The 16,761-nt window shown below is 60.9% G+C and overlaps 1 protein-coding gene across 3 annotated transcripts in view; it reads right to left on the bottom strand.

Annotated features, from left to right (window-relative positions):
- Positions 1–216: 216 nt before the first annotated feature.
- The window catches only part of TSNARE1 (t-SNARE domain containing 1), a 112,509-nt gene continuing 95,964 nt past the window's right edge, over positions 217–16,761 (bottom strand). For all 3 annotated transcript variants that reach the window (XR_014057981.1, XM_081505139.1, XM_081505140.1), the window contains 2 exons: positions 8,126–8,232; positions 217–345 (listed from right to left, as the gene is read on the bottom strand). Coding sequence is in view for 2 of the 3 variants with exons in the window: in XM_081505139.1 (XP_081361265.1) it covers positions 8,137–8,232 (96 nt within the window). In the remaining variant the exon portion in view is untranslated. The remainder of the gene's footprint in view (positions 346–8,125; positions 8,233–16,761) is intronic.

Consider the following 16,761-nt stretch of genomic DNA (forward strand, 5'->3'; position numbering starts at 1 on the left):
TGGTCCTCGGGGTGCAGCGGGCGGCCAGGCGGTGGAGGGCCTCCCCCACTTCGCATTTCCTGCCCATGCGACCATCTCACCCGTGCACTCACACACACACCTGCCACCCCTCCCACCCCTCCCACCCAACGCAGCCCCGGCTGCATCTCTGGGGTCCCAGAGCCGGAAGCTGCCTCCCGCTGACAGATGACAGATGGGGACCAGTGCCCCTGTAGCTGGCTATGATGGCAGTTTATTGGGCAGCTCAGCCAGGGGCTGGCACAAAGGCAGGGGGGTCGGCACGCAGCAGGCGGCAGGCAGATGCGAAGCTCTACGGGTCCATGCAGGCCAGGTGACAGCATCAGCCTGTAACACAAGAGGCTCCGTCAGCTCCTGGCGAGAAACCCCAGGCTCAGCTGCAGCAAGAGCAGGCGGGGAGGAGCCCCGGGAGCCAACGGCGGGCAAGGGGTCCTGCCGGCTGCCGGGCCTGGGTCTCCCCAACACGCCAGCTTCCTGGGGGAGCCGAGGGCTCTCCCTTGGGCATGGCTGTTGGAGCTGGGGTCCCGTCCCTGCTCCCCTCGGGGCAGGAGGCTGGGCAGTGAGTCACAAGGCGGCAAGGAGGGTGGGCCCTGACGACCAGCCTCCATCTCACAGGTGAGAAGGCAGAAGTCCCGGGAGAGGAGCCCCCATGGCCGCGGTGCCGGTGTGGACCCCCCTGGCCCAGGTCAGACTTCCCCAGACCTCGCTGCCCTCCCGCCACCCTTGTCCAGCCTGTCCTCACCCGAAGTCCAGCCTGGCTGCCCTGCTCTCTCCTGCCTCCAAAGCCACATGCCTAGAGCTGTCCTTGGCTCCTCCTGGCCCCCGGGCCTCTGCAGACCCCACCCTGCCCTCTGCAGCCGCGTCTCCATCTGCATGAATGGTCTCAAGTGGGGGACCCCCCCACCCAGCACGTGGCCCCCCCACCCCAAGCGCCCCGCCTGCTGCTCTGTCCTCTGCAGGCGGAGCCTCAGCCACACAGCTCTCAAGTGAGGCTGTGGAGAAGACCTTTGGATTTGAACAGAAGGGGACGCTGATGGGATCTGGAAAGAGCTGGGGGCGGGGAGGTGGAGGCCTGCAGGGCTGAGCTGCGGCACTGGGATCTCCCTGGGGCTGGGGGTCCGTGGGGCCTCCAGGAAGGGCACTCACAGGTCCACGGTGCGAAGACTGTCTCTCAGGGTGCTGGGGCTGGAGGGGCGCGTCTTTCTGGGCTTCGCACAACCTGGCACCCCTGCCCTGCTCCCATCCCCAGTAGTCAGGGGCCGCTGAGGCCTCTTCCTGCCCCGGCTGACCTCCTCAGTCCCCGTTTCCTCAGGGTGGCGTCACTGCTGGGGCCACGGGGGCTTCACACACCCCCACCCCATCAAGACGGTGCCCGGCTCCAAACAGCCCCAGGGTCTCAGGGACCGTGGGCTGCTTTAGACCCGTAAACTGCAGTGACCACCTTCCCCACCTCACCATCAACTTCATGCTGCAGACACACTGTACCTGCCCCATGCTTTCTCATCTCTTAAGATGAGGGTCAGGGCTGAGTCTACAGCCAGGATCAGGCTCAGAGTCAGGTCCATCACATGACCAGAGTGTGACCAGGGGCAGGGCTCACAGTGTGACCAGGGTCAAGGGTTAAAACGTGACCAGGGTCAGGGCTCAGAGTGTGACCAGAGGCAGGGATCAGAGCATGACCGGTGTCAGGGCTCAGAGTGGGACCAGGGTCAGGGCTCAGAGTATGACCGGGATCAGGGGTCAGAGTGTGACCAGGGTCTGGGAAGGGGTGGTGCCCATCCCTTAGGTCACTGTCCCTCAGACGAGTCATTTCTCATCCACTCACCACTCTACCAGTGGTGTGCCCAGCCCCTTGGTGATTCAGCTGCCATGAGGACCCAGGCCCAGACCTCTGAGCATACTCCTCCACCGCTGGGCCTGATGCCAGTCTTGTGTGCCTGCTGGCTGACTGACAGGCCCCGGGGCTGGCTCACTGACCATCGCCCCCTGGACCGAGGCTGCATGTAGGTTAGCCCTGCCCTGGGAGGGAGAGTTCGGGGGCTGAGCAGGAGAGCACCCAGCACAGATACAGTCTGCTGGTCCTCCCTGGTGACACTCTCTGAATAGCTTATTAGAAATTAATATTTAATTCTCTTCTGTGGATTTAGCTTAATTATTCAATTTATTATTGCAATTACTGAGAAGTACCCAGAAGCAAAACTGCTTGCTTTTGAGCAGGGAAACAGTCGGGGGGCAGGGTGGGGCGTCCTTGTGAAGCGCAGCTGACCATCAGAATGCTTGCTTCATAGACTTTGGCCCAGAGGCTCCCCCTGCCCCCTTGAAGTCCTTGTTCTGCAGTGAAGCCCTCTGTCCTCTGTCAGGCCTGGCGGCTCCCTTCCAAGTGCCTGCCTTGCAAGTGGGGCCTGGAGCCCTGCTCTCAGAGGGTCCCCGAGGGCAGGACCCCAGCCACCGCCTCCTGCGTGGCTCTGGAGAAGCAAGGGGAGGAAAGTGGCCGGGCCCTCACCTGCCCCGCTGGGCTCAGACTGACAGGGCCCCTGCAGGAGCCCGCATGTCCACACGGCCCTGTGTTGGGGCGGGCACTGTCCCCCTCACAGGTCTGATACCAAAGCTGCGTGGAGCTGGGGACCTGCCCCCTGCCCAGGTGGAGACGGTGGGGGGGCCCAAACCCAGGGCCGTGCCACTGCACGGACGCGCTCTTGCCTGACCTTGGGCCTCGGGTGGTGTGTCTTTCTGCCGCCCGGTGAGTGGGGTCGTCACAGTGGACACAGGACTGGGTGGCTCAGTGGCCTGACTCCAAGGTCAAGGTGGGCATGGGGGGTGGGGGTGGCACCGAGCTTCACCCTCCCCCTGCTCAGAGGGGCCCAGGCGAGCATCATCGGGTACGCTCGCTCCTGTCCTGATGTCGCTGAGGGCCCAGGGCCCTGGCACAGCCTGGGATTCTGTGTGTCCAGTGGTCACTCCAGGGACAGTGTGACCCCTGGACAGGTGCTGCCCCAGAGCCCGGAGTCACAGAACCAAATCTGAGGCCAGTGCCAATGGGGGAAGGGAGAGGGTCGGGGAGAAGGGGACAGTGAGGGCTGGGGGCTGCCTCAGGGACACAGAGGGCCACGGCTGCCTCCCCAGGAGCTGGGCACACAGGACTCAAGCGCCCCTACCCCCGCCCTCCATGGTGGGAACAAAGGCCTAGGGGCTGGGGTCTGAACAAGCTTTCCAGCCTGGGTTACAGGAGTCATCAGGGAACCCAAGGGACTCCTGCTTCTGGGGAGGTGTGTGGTCGGGCAGGTTGGTGGCCAGCTCGCCAGAGAGGGAGCCTGCCGAGTCCCCGTAGGCACCTGGGGCAGCTGCTTCAGCTGCAGGGCCCAGGCTGGGACTCAAAACGCTCCACTTCATTCCACCTCGCCCCGCCCAGCGGCTGGCAAATGCCGCCACACCGTCCATCAGCCCCTCCCGTCTTCTCACTTCTGTGTGGCTGCCAGCACTTTTGTGCTCTTGTTCTTTTCCACCCTTGTCCTGGTGGAAGGCATTCCCACTGGCTGGCTGGGCCAGGTCCTCCTCAGGCCTTTGCCCAGCCTGGGGGTGCCGAGGGGTGGGGCCATCACATGCAAAGGGAAGGGGGCCTGCTGGGAGCGAATGCTGCTCCTGACAAGCGGCCCCAGGAAGCCTGGGGACCTCCTGAATGCGGCCTGGCCTGGCCCGGCTCTCGGCCCCGAGTGCCCACCTCCTTGTTCGATGGAGGAGCCTATAACCACCGCTCAATCCTCAGCTCTCAAGAACCACCTCCTCCAGGAAGCCCTCTTTGCAGAGCTGCGCCCCTTCCGGCTTCCACTCTCTCCTGACACGTCAGCGCCTCAGGGGCCTGCCTCTCCCCTGGCTGTGCACTGGGAGCAGTGCTGGGTCTGCTTCCCACCGGGAGGGGCAGGGGTGTTCACTGAATCACAGGCATCGCCGACCTCTGGGCTGCTCGGACTTGTGCCCGTGCGTCCTGCCCAAGGCAACCGGGAGGACAAGGCCTGGCCCTGCTGGCTGGAGGGCCACGTGGGAACATGAGAGAGAAAGGCCAGCTGAGTCCCGTCCCCACAAACGAGGGCAGGCTCGTGACAACAGCAACACCATTGTGACGATGACGGCTTGGTGAGGAGACAGCCTGTCATGGAGGGCAGGACTCCCCTGGGCCGGACTCCCGGCGGCCTTTGCCGATGATGCCCACGGGCGGCCTTTGCCGATGATGCCCACAGTCACTGCAGAGGCAGCACGGACGCCCCCACCTCATAGATTGGGGCCATGATGGGGGCCACAGCCCCTCCCCCTCCTCCTGCTGCCCCCAGCCTCGCCCAGGGGTCTCTGCCCACCTGCCTGCTGACCGGGGGCTCTGGGAGGCGGGCGCTGGGCCCCCGGGGGAGATTTCCATGCATAAACCCCCAGGGAGCCGCGTGACCTTCAGGGAGCCCTCCCAGTGCCCCTGGCCAGCAGGCTTACTGGCTGAGGCAGGGCGGGCAGGGCTGCCCAGTGTCACCAGATCGCAGGTGACCAGGCCACCAGGTGACCAGGCCTTTCGCAGGCTCAGCCTAGAGCGGTCATCTGAGCCACCTTCACGAGCATGCCCTGAGCACGGTGTCACTGACCGCCCAGGCCACGTGGACGACCTGCAGTCCCCGCACCACCAGAGCTCAGGGTCGCTCAGACCCGAGTTGGAGCCTGGCCCCACACTCCCGCTGTGCGATCTTGGACGGCCACATGGCCTTCTGGGCAGCGTTTCCCTGGCACTCCCAACCCCAGAAGGCTCACCCCTCTGTGCTACCCCTTCTGGGTAAGTCTCTTCATCTCTCCATGCGTCAGTTCTCTCATCTGAAAAATGGGGACACACCAGCACCTCCTTCGTGCGGCTGTGTGAGGATTAAGTGAGGTTCTCCCATTTAAAGCTCCTACTGATGGAGCACAGTCATCTCCTGCTCCCCCGGATGCCATATGCGGTCCACCACCGCAGCCTCTGGGGAGGGGTAGCAAGCAGCTCAAGGGGAGTCTGTCCCTCTCTCCTGATCTCACGCGTGTGCACACACATGGAGACACACATGCACAGAGACACACATGTGTACACACAGACACACATGCACACACAGAGAGACACAAATGCACAGAGAGACACACAGGCAGATGCACACAGAAACACACACAAAACACACACACAGACACAAACATGCACGCACAGACACACAGCTGCAGACGCACACGTGCACAGAGAAGCCTGGAGATGAAGACCCCACCACTCACTTCCCAAATGGAAATCAATGGCTTCCAGGTCGATATTTCACGGCTTTCAGAAAACATTAAAAACATGATTTGCTATAAGCCTCCGTTGAGCCCCTTAAATTTTTGTGCTCGTGAAAAATGCTTCATGGATTGTTGCCCAGATACTGGACTTTCGTATTTGCTAAGGCCCAGCCTTGTGACCCAAGTGGGAGCAGGTGAGGACAAGCCCCCGCCTGCCCTGACCCCCTGCTCCCTCCTCCAGCCACCCCCCCATCCTGCACCAGGTCTTGAGACCCAGAGAGCCCACACCCCACAGGGACACACAGACAGGTCCATAGCAAACACAGCTAAACATGCAAAGAGATCCTGAGGGTGTAGGTGCCAAAGTTGTGGATGCCCAGGAGGACAGAGGGACGGGGAAGCCCCCCGGATTCAAGGACTCAACTGCTTCTACCTGGGTCCACCAGCTCCTCCCCGTAAGAGCCACGGCCGAGACCTGGACACTCCTGCTGCCGGCCAGTTGCACCGGGCACTGGGAAACCAGCACCGTGCAGCCTGACGCCCTGGCCCACATCCCGAGAAATCACAGGGGTGCATGCCCGGGCCTGGGCCATGCTGGGGACTCAGAGTCACTGTAGCTTTCTCTGCCCGGCTTCTGGGATCGCGTCCCCAAAAGCCAAGCCTGATCCCAAACCTTCATCTCTCGGATCTGCTCTAAGCAACCGGGCCTGGAGGTACTTCTGGAAACAGCACTCTCCAGAAGGGCAAGGGAGTTGGATAAGAGATCAGGAGCTGGGGCCAGGAGCTGGGCTTGACTAGGACAGGAACCCTTGCTTCTGATCCTGTGTCATCCGAGGTGCCTACCAGGGCTGAGGAGGCTCAACCCAGACCACAGACTTGGTCCACACCCCGGTCACACTCTGAGCCCTGACCCTGGTCTTAGACAAGCCCTCATGCTGCTAAAAATTGAGTGCAGGGGCTCACAGGTGAGCGAGGCTGGCTGGGCTAGGTAGGGGGTCCTTCCACTTTGGAGAGCCTCCCTGTCCCGACCTGCCCTGCCCACACACCCCCAACCCCCAGCCCCTGTAAGGACCAGGCAGAGATGGGCCTGCAAACCTTGGCAGCTGGGAAGAACTGAGCTTAGCGGAGTCGCAGCCCCGGGAGTCAGCAGGGGTCCTTGCGGGGTGGCCTGGACAGTGGGGGCGGGGGTGATGTAGGGTGGCCCCCTCCTTGGGAGACCCATGGAGGGCAGAGCGTTGCCTGACACACAAACACAGAAATGGGCACGTGAGGCTGCCGGTGAGCCCCTCCCCCGGGGCCTGTTTTTCCTGCAGAAGTAATAACCCCCTGCATTTGAATAGAGCCTTTTCCTTCCTCAAAGCACTGTTTATATTTAGCCATTATCTGCCTTTGTCCTCAGAGCAACTCGGCAACAAGAGAGAGGCAGATGGCAGCCCCATGGCTCTGCAGAAGCCCCGCCCAGAGCAGGTGGGCCTCCGGGGGCCAAGGCCCCTGCCGCCTGGCCTGCTGGTCACAGAGGGCGCCTGAACGCAGCGGGGTGGGGTCTCTCCCGGCTTGGTGATGCGTCAGAAATGAGGTGTCTCTACAGGGATGGGCTCAGAGCTCCCCTGGTCCCACGGTGCCCGGAGACATCCACACCCCCAGACCCCTGCCCAGGTGCCCTGGGCTCTGACTAGAAGCAGGAACTCCCGGCTTATCTTTATAGGTGTATGAGCTGCCCCAGCCCCAGGCCCTCCCCACTGGTCATCTGTGAGCTGCTAGGAGCTGGAGACCCTCCTGCCCTCTGAGCCCAGGGGTGACTGGCCGGCCGTGTGGCCTGGGTCTCAGCCTCGCCTTCCGTCTCCCCAGGGGACTGGCACGGCTGTGGTCAGGCCGCTCCAGCCAGGGAGCTCACTGGAGGCGGATCAGCTGTTCCCACGGGGTCTGCGTGCATGGCCCCAGAACGCATCCTTGGGTTCCCTCTCACAGTGGGAGGGGCTCAGGGGTTCAGGATGCAGCACTGCCTGCCCTGGGGCGGGGTCACAGCTGGGTGTGCAGAAGAGGGGGGGCCGGAGGGCTGAGCAAAGGAGTGGGGTGGGGAAATCCAAAGGAGAGGAGAGGCGGCTGGGGCAATGGGAGGCCTGGGCGGAGGGCAGGCCCCTGCCCGCTGGTCCCTCAGCGCCGGCACTATCCCTGCCCAGGGCCTGGGAGCGCGGGAGGCCCCGTCGTCATGGGCCCTCACCTCCGGTGACGGAGCCTAGGCTGGGACAGGGCAGCACCCTGCGTACGACCGTGGGCCTCAGTCTCCCCTGCTGGATGGTGCTGACGATGACCGTCCCACCACTGTGACCAGAAGGACCCAAGTACCAGGCATGTCGTCCCCAAGGGTGACACCCGGAGCTCTGTCTATGCCCTGGGCTGCGTCACAGATGACCACAGGTGGGGTGGGGGTGTTTTCCCAGCTCTGGAGGCTAGGATCCAAAATCAGGGGCCACCAGGGCCTTGAGCCCCTGAAGCTCCGGGGAGGGTCCTCTGCCTGACTCTGCTCACGACTGTCCCAGGGGACTCATCAGTCATGACCTTCTGGAAGTCAGTGCTTACACAGGGGTCTTCAAGGGAGCCTGCCCTGGGCTGTGAGCTCAAGGCACGTGGGCTGCCCTCAGCCTTGTTCTCCACTGGTCAGCAGGACCCAGCCGTGGCTGACACATCGGAGGATGAACGGATGGATAAGTGGATGGGTGGGTGGATCAGAGACGGGGAGATGAGTGGACAGATAAGTGGTGGGTGATGGATAAAGGAATGGATGGGGGTGGGTAAAAGCAGGACAGATGGGTGGTGTGGGGGCAGGGACAGCACCTACCCGGGGCAGCATCACTTTCGGACAGAGGTGGCAACAATGAGGATGATGACCAGCAGGACAGTGACGCCAGCCACCAGGAGGTAGCACTTGACCTTGCGTCTTCGGAGCTGGAAAGAGAGACAGAGGTTGTTGTCATGTCTTGGGCTCCTGGCCTCCCATCCTGGGGGACACTGGGCCTGTGACTGGAGGGGGCTGGGCCCACCTGAGGCCAAGGCCCACACAGACCTTGTCCCTTGCAGGGCGCTCTGTCCTGAGATGGTGCATACTCATCCAAGAGCCGCTCTGGGCTGGCCCTGGACCCAGGCCCACAGGAAAGGAGGCAGGAGAGCCAGTGAGATGCCTGCAGCTCCAGAGGTGGCCAGGCCTATGAGTGGCTCCTGGTTTGCCCTCCTCCTTAGCCACGTCCCTTCCTGGGAACCTTGGATTCTTCTGGAAGTACAAGATGATGCCACGGACTCCAGGAGACACTTGGAAGACTTAATAAGATGATGCATGGAAAGCACACAGCATGGAGTCTGACAAATACCAGCCATGGAGTCCTCTCCAGACACTTTTCTTATTCCTATATGTTGTTGTGGTCACTATAAATTTACAACTCGCTGGCCCACCATCAAAGGCCTCAGGGTGGGAAGACACACAGATCAGTGCTGGAGAACTGGTCAGGGAGGGTTCTAACTCTCCAAGTCCTGAGTTGCGGGGGCGGTTTGATTCCCCAGGCACGCCAGCCGGTGGGAGGTAAGGGACCAAGGTGGAACCTGGGGCAAAGTGAGAGCTTAGAATAGCCTGGGAGGTCACCAAGCAGTTCAAGAGGGTTAGTGACAAACCTTCTAACTTCACAAGAGTTAGTGACTTAGGAAGTAAATAGGAGGATGGGGAGGAGAAGGAAGACCGATCCCTGGAAGGACAAAGGCCTCGAGCAGAAGGGGGATCAGAGAGGATGGGGGCAAGACCAGGAGGGGAAACCTCAGAACCTGGCTGTGATGGGACACTCAAGAGAAGGGAAAGAGGTCAAGGATGAGTCCCCCGACAGCTTACCTGAGCCATCAAGTGGATGTTGGGGCTGGCCCTGCATTCATCCATTCACTATTGCACTCCTTCCATTCTTCTGTCCATCACTCATCCATTCATTCCACTGATCCACCTGCCTGCCGGTCCACACACCCATCCCTCCATCCACTCATCCACTCATCCATCCACCCATCACCAACGTGATCACACACACACACACACACACACACACACACACACAAAACAATCCATCCATCCATCCACCCTTGTGTCCATCCACTCTCTGAAGGTGGCTCTGTGCTCTAGAGTGGACATTACAGTGGAACGTGGACTCAGCCATGAGGAAGGGAAAAGCCTGGCAGGGACAAGGTAGGTGGGGTCCCTGGAGTAGGCAGGAATGAACTCTGGTTCAGGGTGGTGTCTTAGATCTGGTGGGTGACAGATGGATGAGCAACCCCCCATTTTCACTGCCTCAGTGTTACTCCAGCCTGAAGACCAGCCATCAGAATAGCTCTGCCTCCCAGGCCTGCGGACAAGTACTGTCATGCTGTGTCCTGGGCCAGGACTTGGCTCAGAGAGGTTACATGACCTGCCCTGGCCTCACAGATGGTGTGGTGCTTATCTGAGGTTCGGGCCTCTCTGCCCCGCTTCCCAGCTATTGTCACAGGTCACACTGCTGCCCTGGCATGCCAGCTGTGTGGGGGAGGGGACAGAGTGAATCATACACAGCCTTCAGGGAGCCCACGGCTGGGGGTGGGGGGGGTCAGAAACCCACAGCGCTCCTGGCAGGGAGGGGCTCCAACGGAAAGGGGCTCCGAGCCAGGGGCCCTGAAGGACCCTGGACAGCGCCCACAGTCGCATGCAGCAGGAGAGCCCCCTTTCGGAAACCTTGTGAGCGCCCAACGTCCCCCTCGGGCTGCGTGGACTCAGCGCCTCCCTGACTTTGACCGGTGGGTCCTGTCGACACGTCTGCAGACAGAGAGCCGCCAGCTCACTAGCTGCACTCAGGATTCCCGTGGCAGGCCTGCGTGTATGCTCCACGCCCCCTACAGAAGGGCCTATAGGCCCTGCGAGCTCTCAGTGCCCCTCACACATCCCGGCCCCTACACGAGGACCGATGGGGACCATCTGTGGGAATCTGGACACAGATTCTGGAATCAGAATCAGAAACACAGCTGCCGGGGTCAGGCAGGGCTGACTTCCACGACCTGACTGTGTGGCTGGGGCACACTGCCCGCCTCCCAGGCTCCAGGCGGTCACAGCAGGTTGCTGTCCCAGCTTTCCCATCTGTGTGGCCCAGGCAGAGCCCAGCTGGGACCAGCCTGGCCTCATGCTCACCACCTCGAGCATCCTCCTCCTCTGTGCCCGGCCCGCCCGTATCAGCCTTCCCGGAACCTTAAGGCTGACCTCGAGCTTGACAGCAGCTGAGCACCTGTGAGGGTATGATCTACGCCAGGCCTGTCCCTCCCTGGCCCCCTTTTGTCCACCCTCCACACCTCACCACCAGGTCAAACAGAGCAGGGGAAGGGAGGCAGCGGAGCTGGGAGCCATGCCAGCAGACCAGGGACCTGGCTGGAGGGAGAGTGGCCCCGAGAGAAGCAGGACAGGTCCCGGGGGGACATCCCAGGGCCCTGCCAGCCCGCACCCAGCCTCCACCAGGCCCAGCCCCTTCTTGTCCCTCCTCTCCTCGCAGCAAACCACACTGGGCCTCTCCTCTGACTTCAAGGGGAAGAGGCGGGCAGGCGATGACAGGCGGGCCAGGGGCCGCCAGATGCTCAGGTGAGGACAGATGGAGGGGCGGAGGCAGGCTTTGACGTGATGCTCTGCAGCCCCGGCCCGCGGGGCCCCCTCCCACGGCTCAAGGCAGAGCCCTGCCCCCCCAGCCTCTGCTCAGCCCTGGGCACCTGCAGCCTCGCCCACAGGGATGGAGGCGGCTTCTGTAGGGCTGGGCCTGGGGAGGGGACAGAGACCACACTGGGCTCCCCCAGGAGCAGCCGGTGAGATGCGAGCTCCTCCTGGAGCTCCAGGGGACAGGAAGCTGCCCTGGACACCACTTCGACTGATGGGCTGACCTTTCCAGCTCCCAACAGAGGTGTCCTGACCGCATCCATGACCTTCCGGTAAAGCGTGGAGGAGACGTCCTTAAGGAGGCATGATGAGATTTCCTGTTAACACCACTGCGTCGACAAGGGAGATGGGCCTGGAAGGGCCTCTCGAGGCGCTAAGAACTGGCGCACCTTTTTTGCATGGAGCTAGAGCCATTTTTAAAGGCAGGAGGAGCCCAGGGACCCAGGCAGAGGATGTGGGAAGGATAATAGGGCCTTGGACCCCCGGGTCCCTACTCTCCAAGCTGGAGGGGACACCCTCGTCCACACCAAGCTCTCATGACCCCACACTGTGGGCACTGCCCTGGCCCCCTGCTGCAGGGACGCCAGGACACAGACCTGGGAGGTCCAGGGTCACAGGCTGGACTGAGCTCCCGAGAGAGATGCTGAGCCTTACCATGACCTCAGAGCAGGGCCTGAGCAGGAGATGGGCTTTCATGAAGGCCCCTGGGTTAGAGCAGGCTCACCGGACCAGCTCCATGGGGAGAAGGCTGTGTGAGCACGTGGACGGCCGTCTGCAGCCCACGAGGGAGGCCTGGAGCGGAGTTCCCCTCCGGGTGGCAGAAGCAGCCGGCCGTGCCGACATCCTAATCTCACACTTGTGGTGTCCGGAGTCTTGAGACTGTAAATGTCCACTGTTTCCACCCACCTGCAGGGTCGGCTATGGCAGCCCATACTGACCATGGCCCAGGACCTGACCCATCTCCTCCACCAACCCCGGGGAGCAGCAGCACCCCAGGTGCCAGGGGCCTTTGGACAAAGAGCTCGTGGGTCCAGCGGCATCTTGGGCCTCGTCCAGGCCCGCCCTGGGCACTCCACAAGAGCACCTCCAACCTGCTCACTGATGCCCTCACTGCCCTGGGCACCCTCGGGCCCTGTTCCTGCCCCCCAGGAGCTGGGCCCAGGATGTGGGGACCCAAAGGCCAGTGAGGCCACAGGCCCCTCGAGGCCATCACATCCTACGGAGGAGGGGATGGCCTCAACAAGGATGCTCGTAGGGCTACGGATGCCTCCGGAGGTGGTGAGCTCCACACTGGCACGTCCAGGCAGCCAGGACCAGAGGTCACCATCTGGAGCAAGGGTGGTGGACCACCCAGAGCCCCCACCCTTCATCTGGGGCCTGGTCCCACGAGGCAGTCGCAAGGCCCCTGGGGAGCGGGCTCCACATGGAGGTTCCCAAGACACAGAGCAGCCCCTTCCTGGTGGCCGCCACCTCAGTCCCCTTGGAGAGGTGCTGGGCGCTACACACTGACCATGACTCTCAGGACAGCCCTGAAGGGGCCTGAGCACACCCACTTAGACGTGCAAACACTGAGGCTTGGGAAGCGCACCTCGCCCACACCTCTCAGTAGTGGCTGGGGACAGAGATGCCCAGGGACCACACAGGAGGGAAGGAGCAGGAGAGCATGCTGTAGGGACAGGACACGTGAGGCCGGTAGGGGGACCCCCGCCCTGCCTCCCCACCCCGAGGGGCCTCCCCACCGGCCCCTGCCTGGCTCCCCACATCCTGGGTGCCCCGGCTGTCAGCATTAGCTGATTAATCACTCTTAAACGGCAGCACCATGCTAAAGGAGTCTGATGGGGGCTGGCGGCGGGGAGCCAATTAACCTGAATTACGTTCTTGATTGGGGCCCAATTAGTGTCGGCCACGTGGGGTCAGAAGCAGTCCTGGTGCAGTAATTGTTGAATTAATTCCCTGGCTGGGGAGGGCCCCACCTCCCTGCCCCAGCGCAGGACACTGGCTGGCTTCCTGCAGCTTCAGTGAGGCTGCAGCTTCCCCTCGTCCCGGCCTGGCCTGGCCTGGCCCGGCCCACTCCCCCTGTGGGAGGGGGTGGCCACGTGATGGTCTGGGAATTGGGCTTGCTCAGACTACCCCCATCCACAGGGCCTTCCCATGTATCCCTCCCTCTGCAGCACTTCACTCAGAGAACTACTCACTCTTTAAAACCCACCTCCAGCATCACCACCTCCAGGATGCCCGCCTAGGTGCTCCCTGGCTGCACCAGGAGCTGACTCTCGGGTCCCCAGGCCTGCTTCCCTCTGCTCACAACTTGCCTCCTTCCGGCTACAGCTGCTGAAGGTGACCATGACCCTAGGCGACTGCCGCCCCCAGCTCGGCAGGACTCAGCAGAAGCAGGATGAGCAAGAGGGGCAGACCAGCCATCCAGCCTCGGGGCACAGGGGAGGGCTCTGTGGACACGGCCTCAGGCCTCCGCAGGCTCGTGTCCACAGTGAGGGAAAGGGGACACTAGCCGGTCGGTCCAACGGGCTCACATAGCTGCTGCCCTCTGCCTGCCCCTTTCCCACGAGAATGAAGATCCAGAGTGTGCAGTCTGGCAAAGACAGCGAGGGTGAGGCAGCGAGGCTGGGGTTAGTTGCTGGGGGCGGGCCGGCCTGAGCAGGGCGAGGGGAGCACCCCCGGGGCTGCGGAGGGGTGCGGCCACGGTAAGAAGCAAGGCCCTGGCTCCCAGGGCCCCGGACAAGCAGGGCCCCCAAGGAGGGGAGGGTACTGACTTGGAGCCTGAGGCCCCCAGGCCCCTCCCCACCCCAGGGACCAGGCTTCTGTCTGGAGGAATCCTCTGGGGCTCCAGGCCCAGTGAAGGGCACAGCAGCAGGGGATCAGAGCGGGGCTCAGGGTGGAGACACAGCTGCTCAGGGAGGCCACTATCCCTGTAAAGCTCAGGGTGGCTCACACCTCTCGAAGCCCCTTCCAGTCAGCGTGTGTGCACCCCTCCTGGACCACCGGGCTCGTTTTTCTGTCCCCTCAGCCCCCAGTTCAAGGGCAGTCCCTGTCCCAGGCGTCCCAGGCCAGCAGGGCCCATGCACAGTAGGTGCTCAATGAAGCCCAAGCAGGCCCATGTGTGCCAAGACCTCAGCCTGGCCCTCTGGGTCCTTCTGGGCTCACCGTCACATCCCCTGATGAGAGGGCCAGAGGGCTCGGGGCCCTGGAGTCCCCTGTCTCAAGCAGCCAGGGGCTCTGCGGGGGAGGAGGGAGCAGGGAGGAAGGAGGGAGGGGCAAGTGAGGAGGGGCCAGGGCGTTTGGGCATCAGGTGCTGGCTTGGGACTCAGTGGAACCAACACGCACTCTGCCCCCACCCCTGAAAACGCCTGCAGGGAATGTGGGGGCTGTCCTCGAGGCCTGGGGAGCACAAAGCCCAGAGAAGGGTGACTGCGCACCAGGCAGGAGAATGGTGAAAGCTGAGTTACCGACCTTAAACGAACGGTGGCCCGTAACCTCTGTGTCCTCGGTCTCCAGCCCTTGCCCCCAGCCCCTCTCGTCTGACCCACGGCCCCCTCGTCCCCTCCTCAGAAGCCATCAGACTCCCACTCTCTTCCTCAGAAGCCACTTCTCATGCAAATGTATTCAGAATACATGACATTTCAGAAACATCTATTTGTATATATTTAGACTCCATTTCAAAAGAATTATTCAAAATCAGAGCCATTTTGGATGGATTGGTGTGGAATGGATTGTTTCTTAAGTGTGAGCATCAAAACTACCGTGTTTTCTAAGTGGATTACAAATGCTGTAATTATTGAAACATTCAGCTGGGGGGAAATTTCAGAACTGTGACTTTTGACTCAGGGACTCTGTGTCTGAGGACAGGGGCTCAGGGGCACATGCCCTGAGGATGGAGCCAGAGGGCGGCTGAGAGCTCCCGGCTCGTTCGCTCCTCTGGCAGAAGCTGAGGGCCCCAGGCCAGGCGAGGTCCTGCACAGGACATGAACCATCTGCGTCCACCCTCCAGCTGACTCACGTCTTGACCTGAAGGCTGGGTACCTCCGGGGATGGAGCCCCACCCCATGCCTGCACACCAACCCCCCCCATCAGAACAGGTGAGCTGGGCTCCCTTCCCCAGCAGCACCCTGGAAGGAGCAGTCATTGAGCCCCATCCGAGGAGAGCTGGTCTCCCAGGATCTCTCTCCTTCAGAGAGTGACCCTGTAGAACTGGGCAGGAGAATCAAGTGAGCGGGGCTGAGACGTCCAGCAGACGGCTCGGTCCCCACCTCCTGCAGGGAGGGAGGCCAGATCGCACTGATGTGGCTACGAACAACGCGGTAGCACTCTGGCAGCGGGCAAGTAGAATTCAGCACTCTCTAGATGAGAAACCCCCAACTCCAGCTCAGCCAAGTCACAGACTTGGCATCAAACAGCATCAAACAAGGAAGCCAGCAGGGTCAAGAAACAGATTAGACAACCAAAGAGGGCAATGCACAGGTAAAAACTGGGGGCAATGCACAAGTAAAACGTCTAAAGAATGAAGGATACGGTCATTGAGAGGCAACAAAAGGGACTATTAAGAACAAACAGATGATCTGGAAAAGAAATGAACCTCTAGAAAGAAACACAGTTTTTGAAGTGAAAGACAGCTGACAAGTTCAGCAGAAGACGTGACCCAGCCTAAACCAGAGAGACGCATCTGAGTGAACCAGTCATCATCCCAGAAGGCAAGCAGACTGGAAAGCAGGGAGGAGATGGTCAAAGATACAAAGACGGAAGGAGGCTTCTAACACGGGCCCAGCTGACAACAGGCCTGTGGGGAGCAAGGGGACAGGCCTACATAAGCGGTGACGGCTGTGGTTTTCCAGGACAGGTCCACACAGGCGTCCACTGATCCAACAGCCATAAAGCAGAAGGGAAAAAATCCATATCTAGACGCACCTTGGGAAAACCGTAGAACTCTAAATACAAAGACAAGCTCTTCAACTGGCCAGAGGGAAAAATCTGACCCCAAAAAACAAGAAGAAGAAGGCAGGAGGACAGTCAGGAAACTCCTCGGTAGCAAGAATGGAGCCAGTGGCACTGGAAGGAACTCCTGACAGAGCAACACCCCGTGTGAGAGACGCAGGGAACAGGGCAACATGGCAATAAAGACAAACAGAAACTGTCTACGTGGAACTTCCCCAGTGGTCCAGTGGTTAAGACTCTGTGCTTCCAATGCAGGGGGCACTGGTTCGATCCCTGGTCTGGGAACTAAGATCCCATATGCCTTGTGGCTAAAAAAAAGGAAAAAACTGTCTACATGATCACCAAGACTGGTCCCAAACAGTGACTTCAGGAAGGAGAAACAGCCCAGAAGATCTGAGATAAAAAGAACCACTTGTGCATAAGGACATGACACAACGGATCCTCATTCACACCAGCTGCAAAAATCACAGCATCCCACTGGAGAGTTTGTAAAGAAAAGGACTGAGGATGTCGGGGGTCCAAGGCAGGGGCCTGAGCTCACACATCCAGAGACTGTGTGTGTCCAGCAGAAAGGGCCAGCAGTCATGTCTGCCTTTAGACTTTGCAGCCAGATCTCAAGGGAAATGAATGAAAGATGGAAATAAACTGCAAGAGAAAAAGGAACTAATTTCTAAACACTCCATGGATTAAAGAGATGCGACTAAACCCCAAACGAAACTGAGATAGAATCCTGGATGTTAAGAACATTATTGGAATCATCGCTGACACCTGAATGGAGTCAATGATTCGATAGTAACATCTGATGAGTGTTGATTTACTGGTTTGATGTCTAT

This window comes from Giraffa tippelskirchi, chromosome 6, assembly GCF_054371585.1.
Source record: "Giraffa tippelskirchi isolate mGirTip1 chromosome 6, T2T-mGirTip1v1.2.pri, whole genome shotgun sequence".
Lineage (NCBI taxonomy): Eukaryota > Metazoa > Chordata > Mammalia > Artiodactyla > Giraffidae > Giraffa > Giraffa tippelskirchi.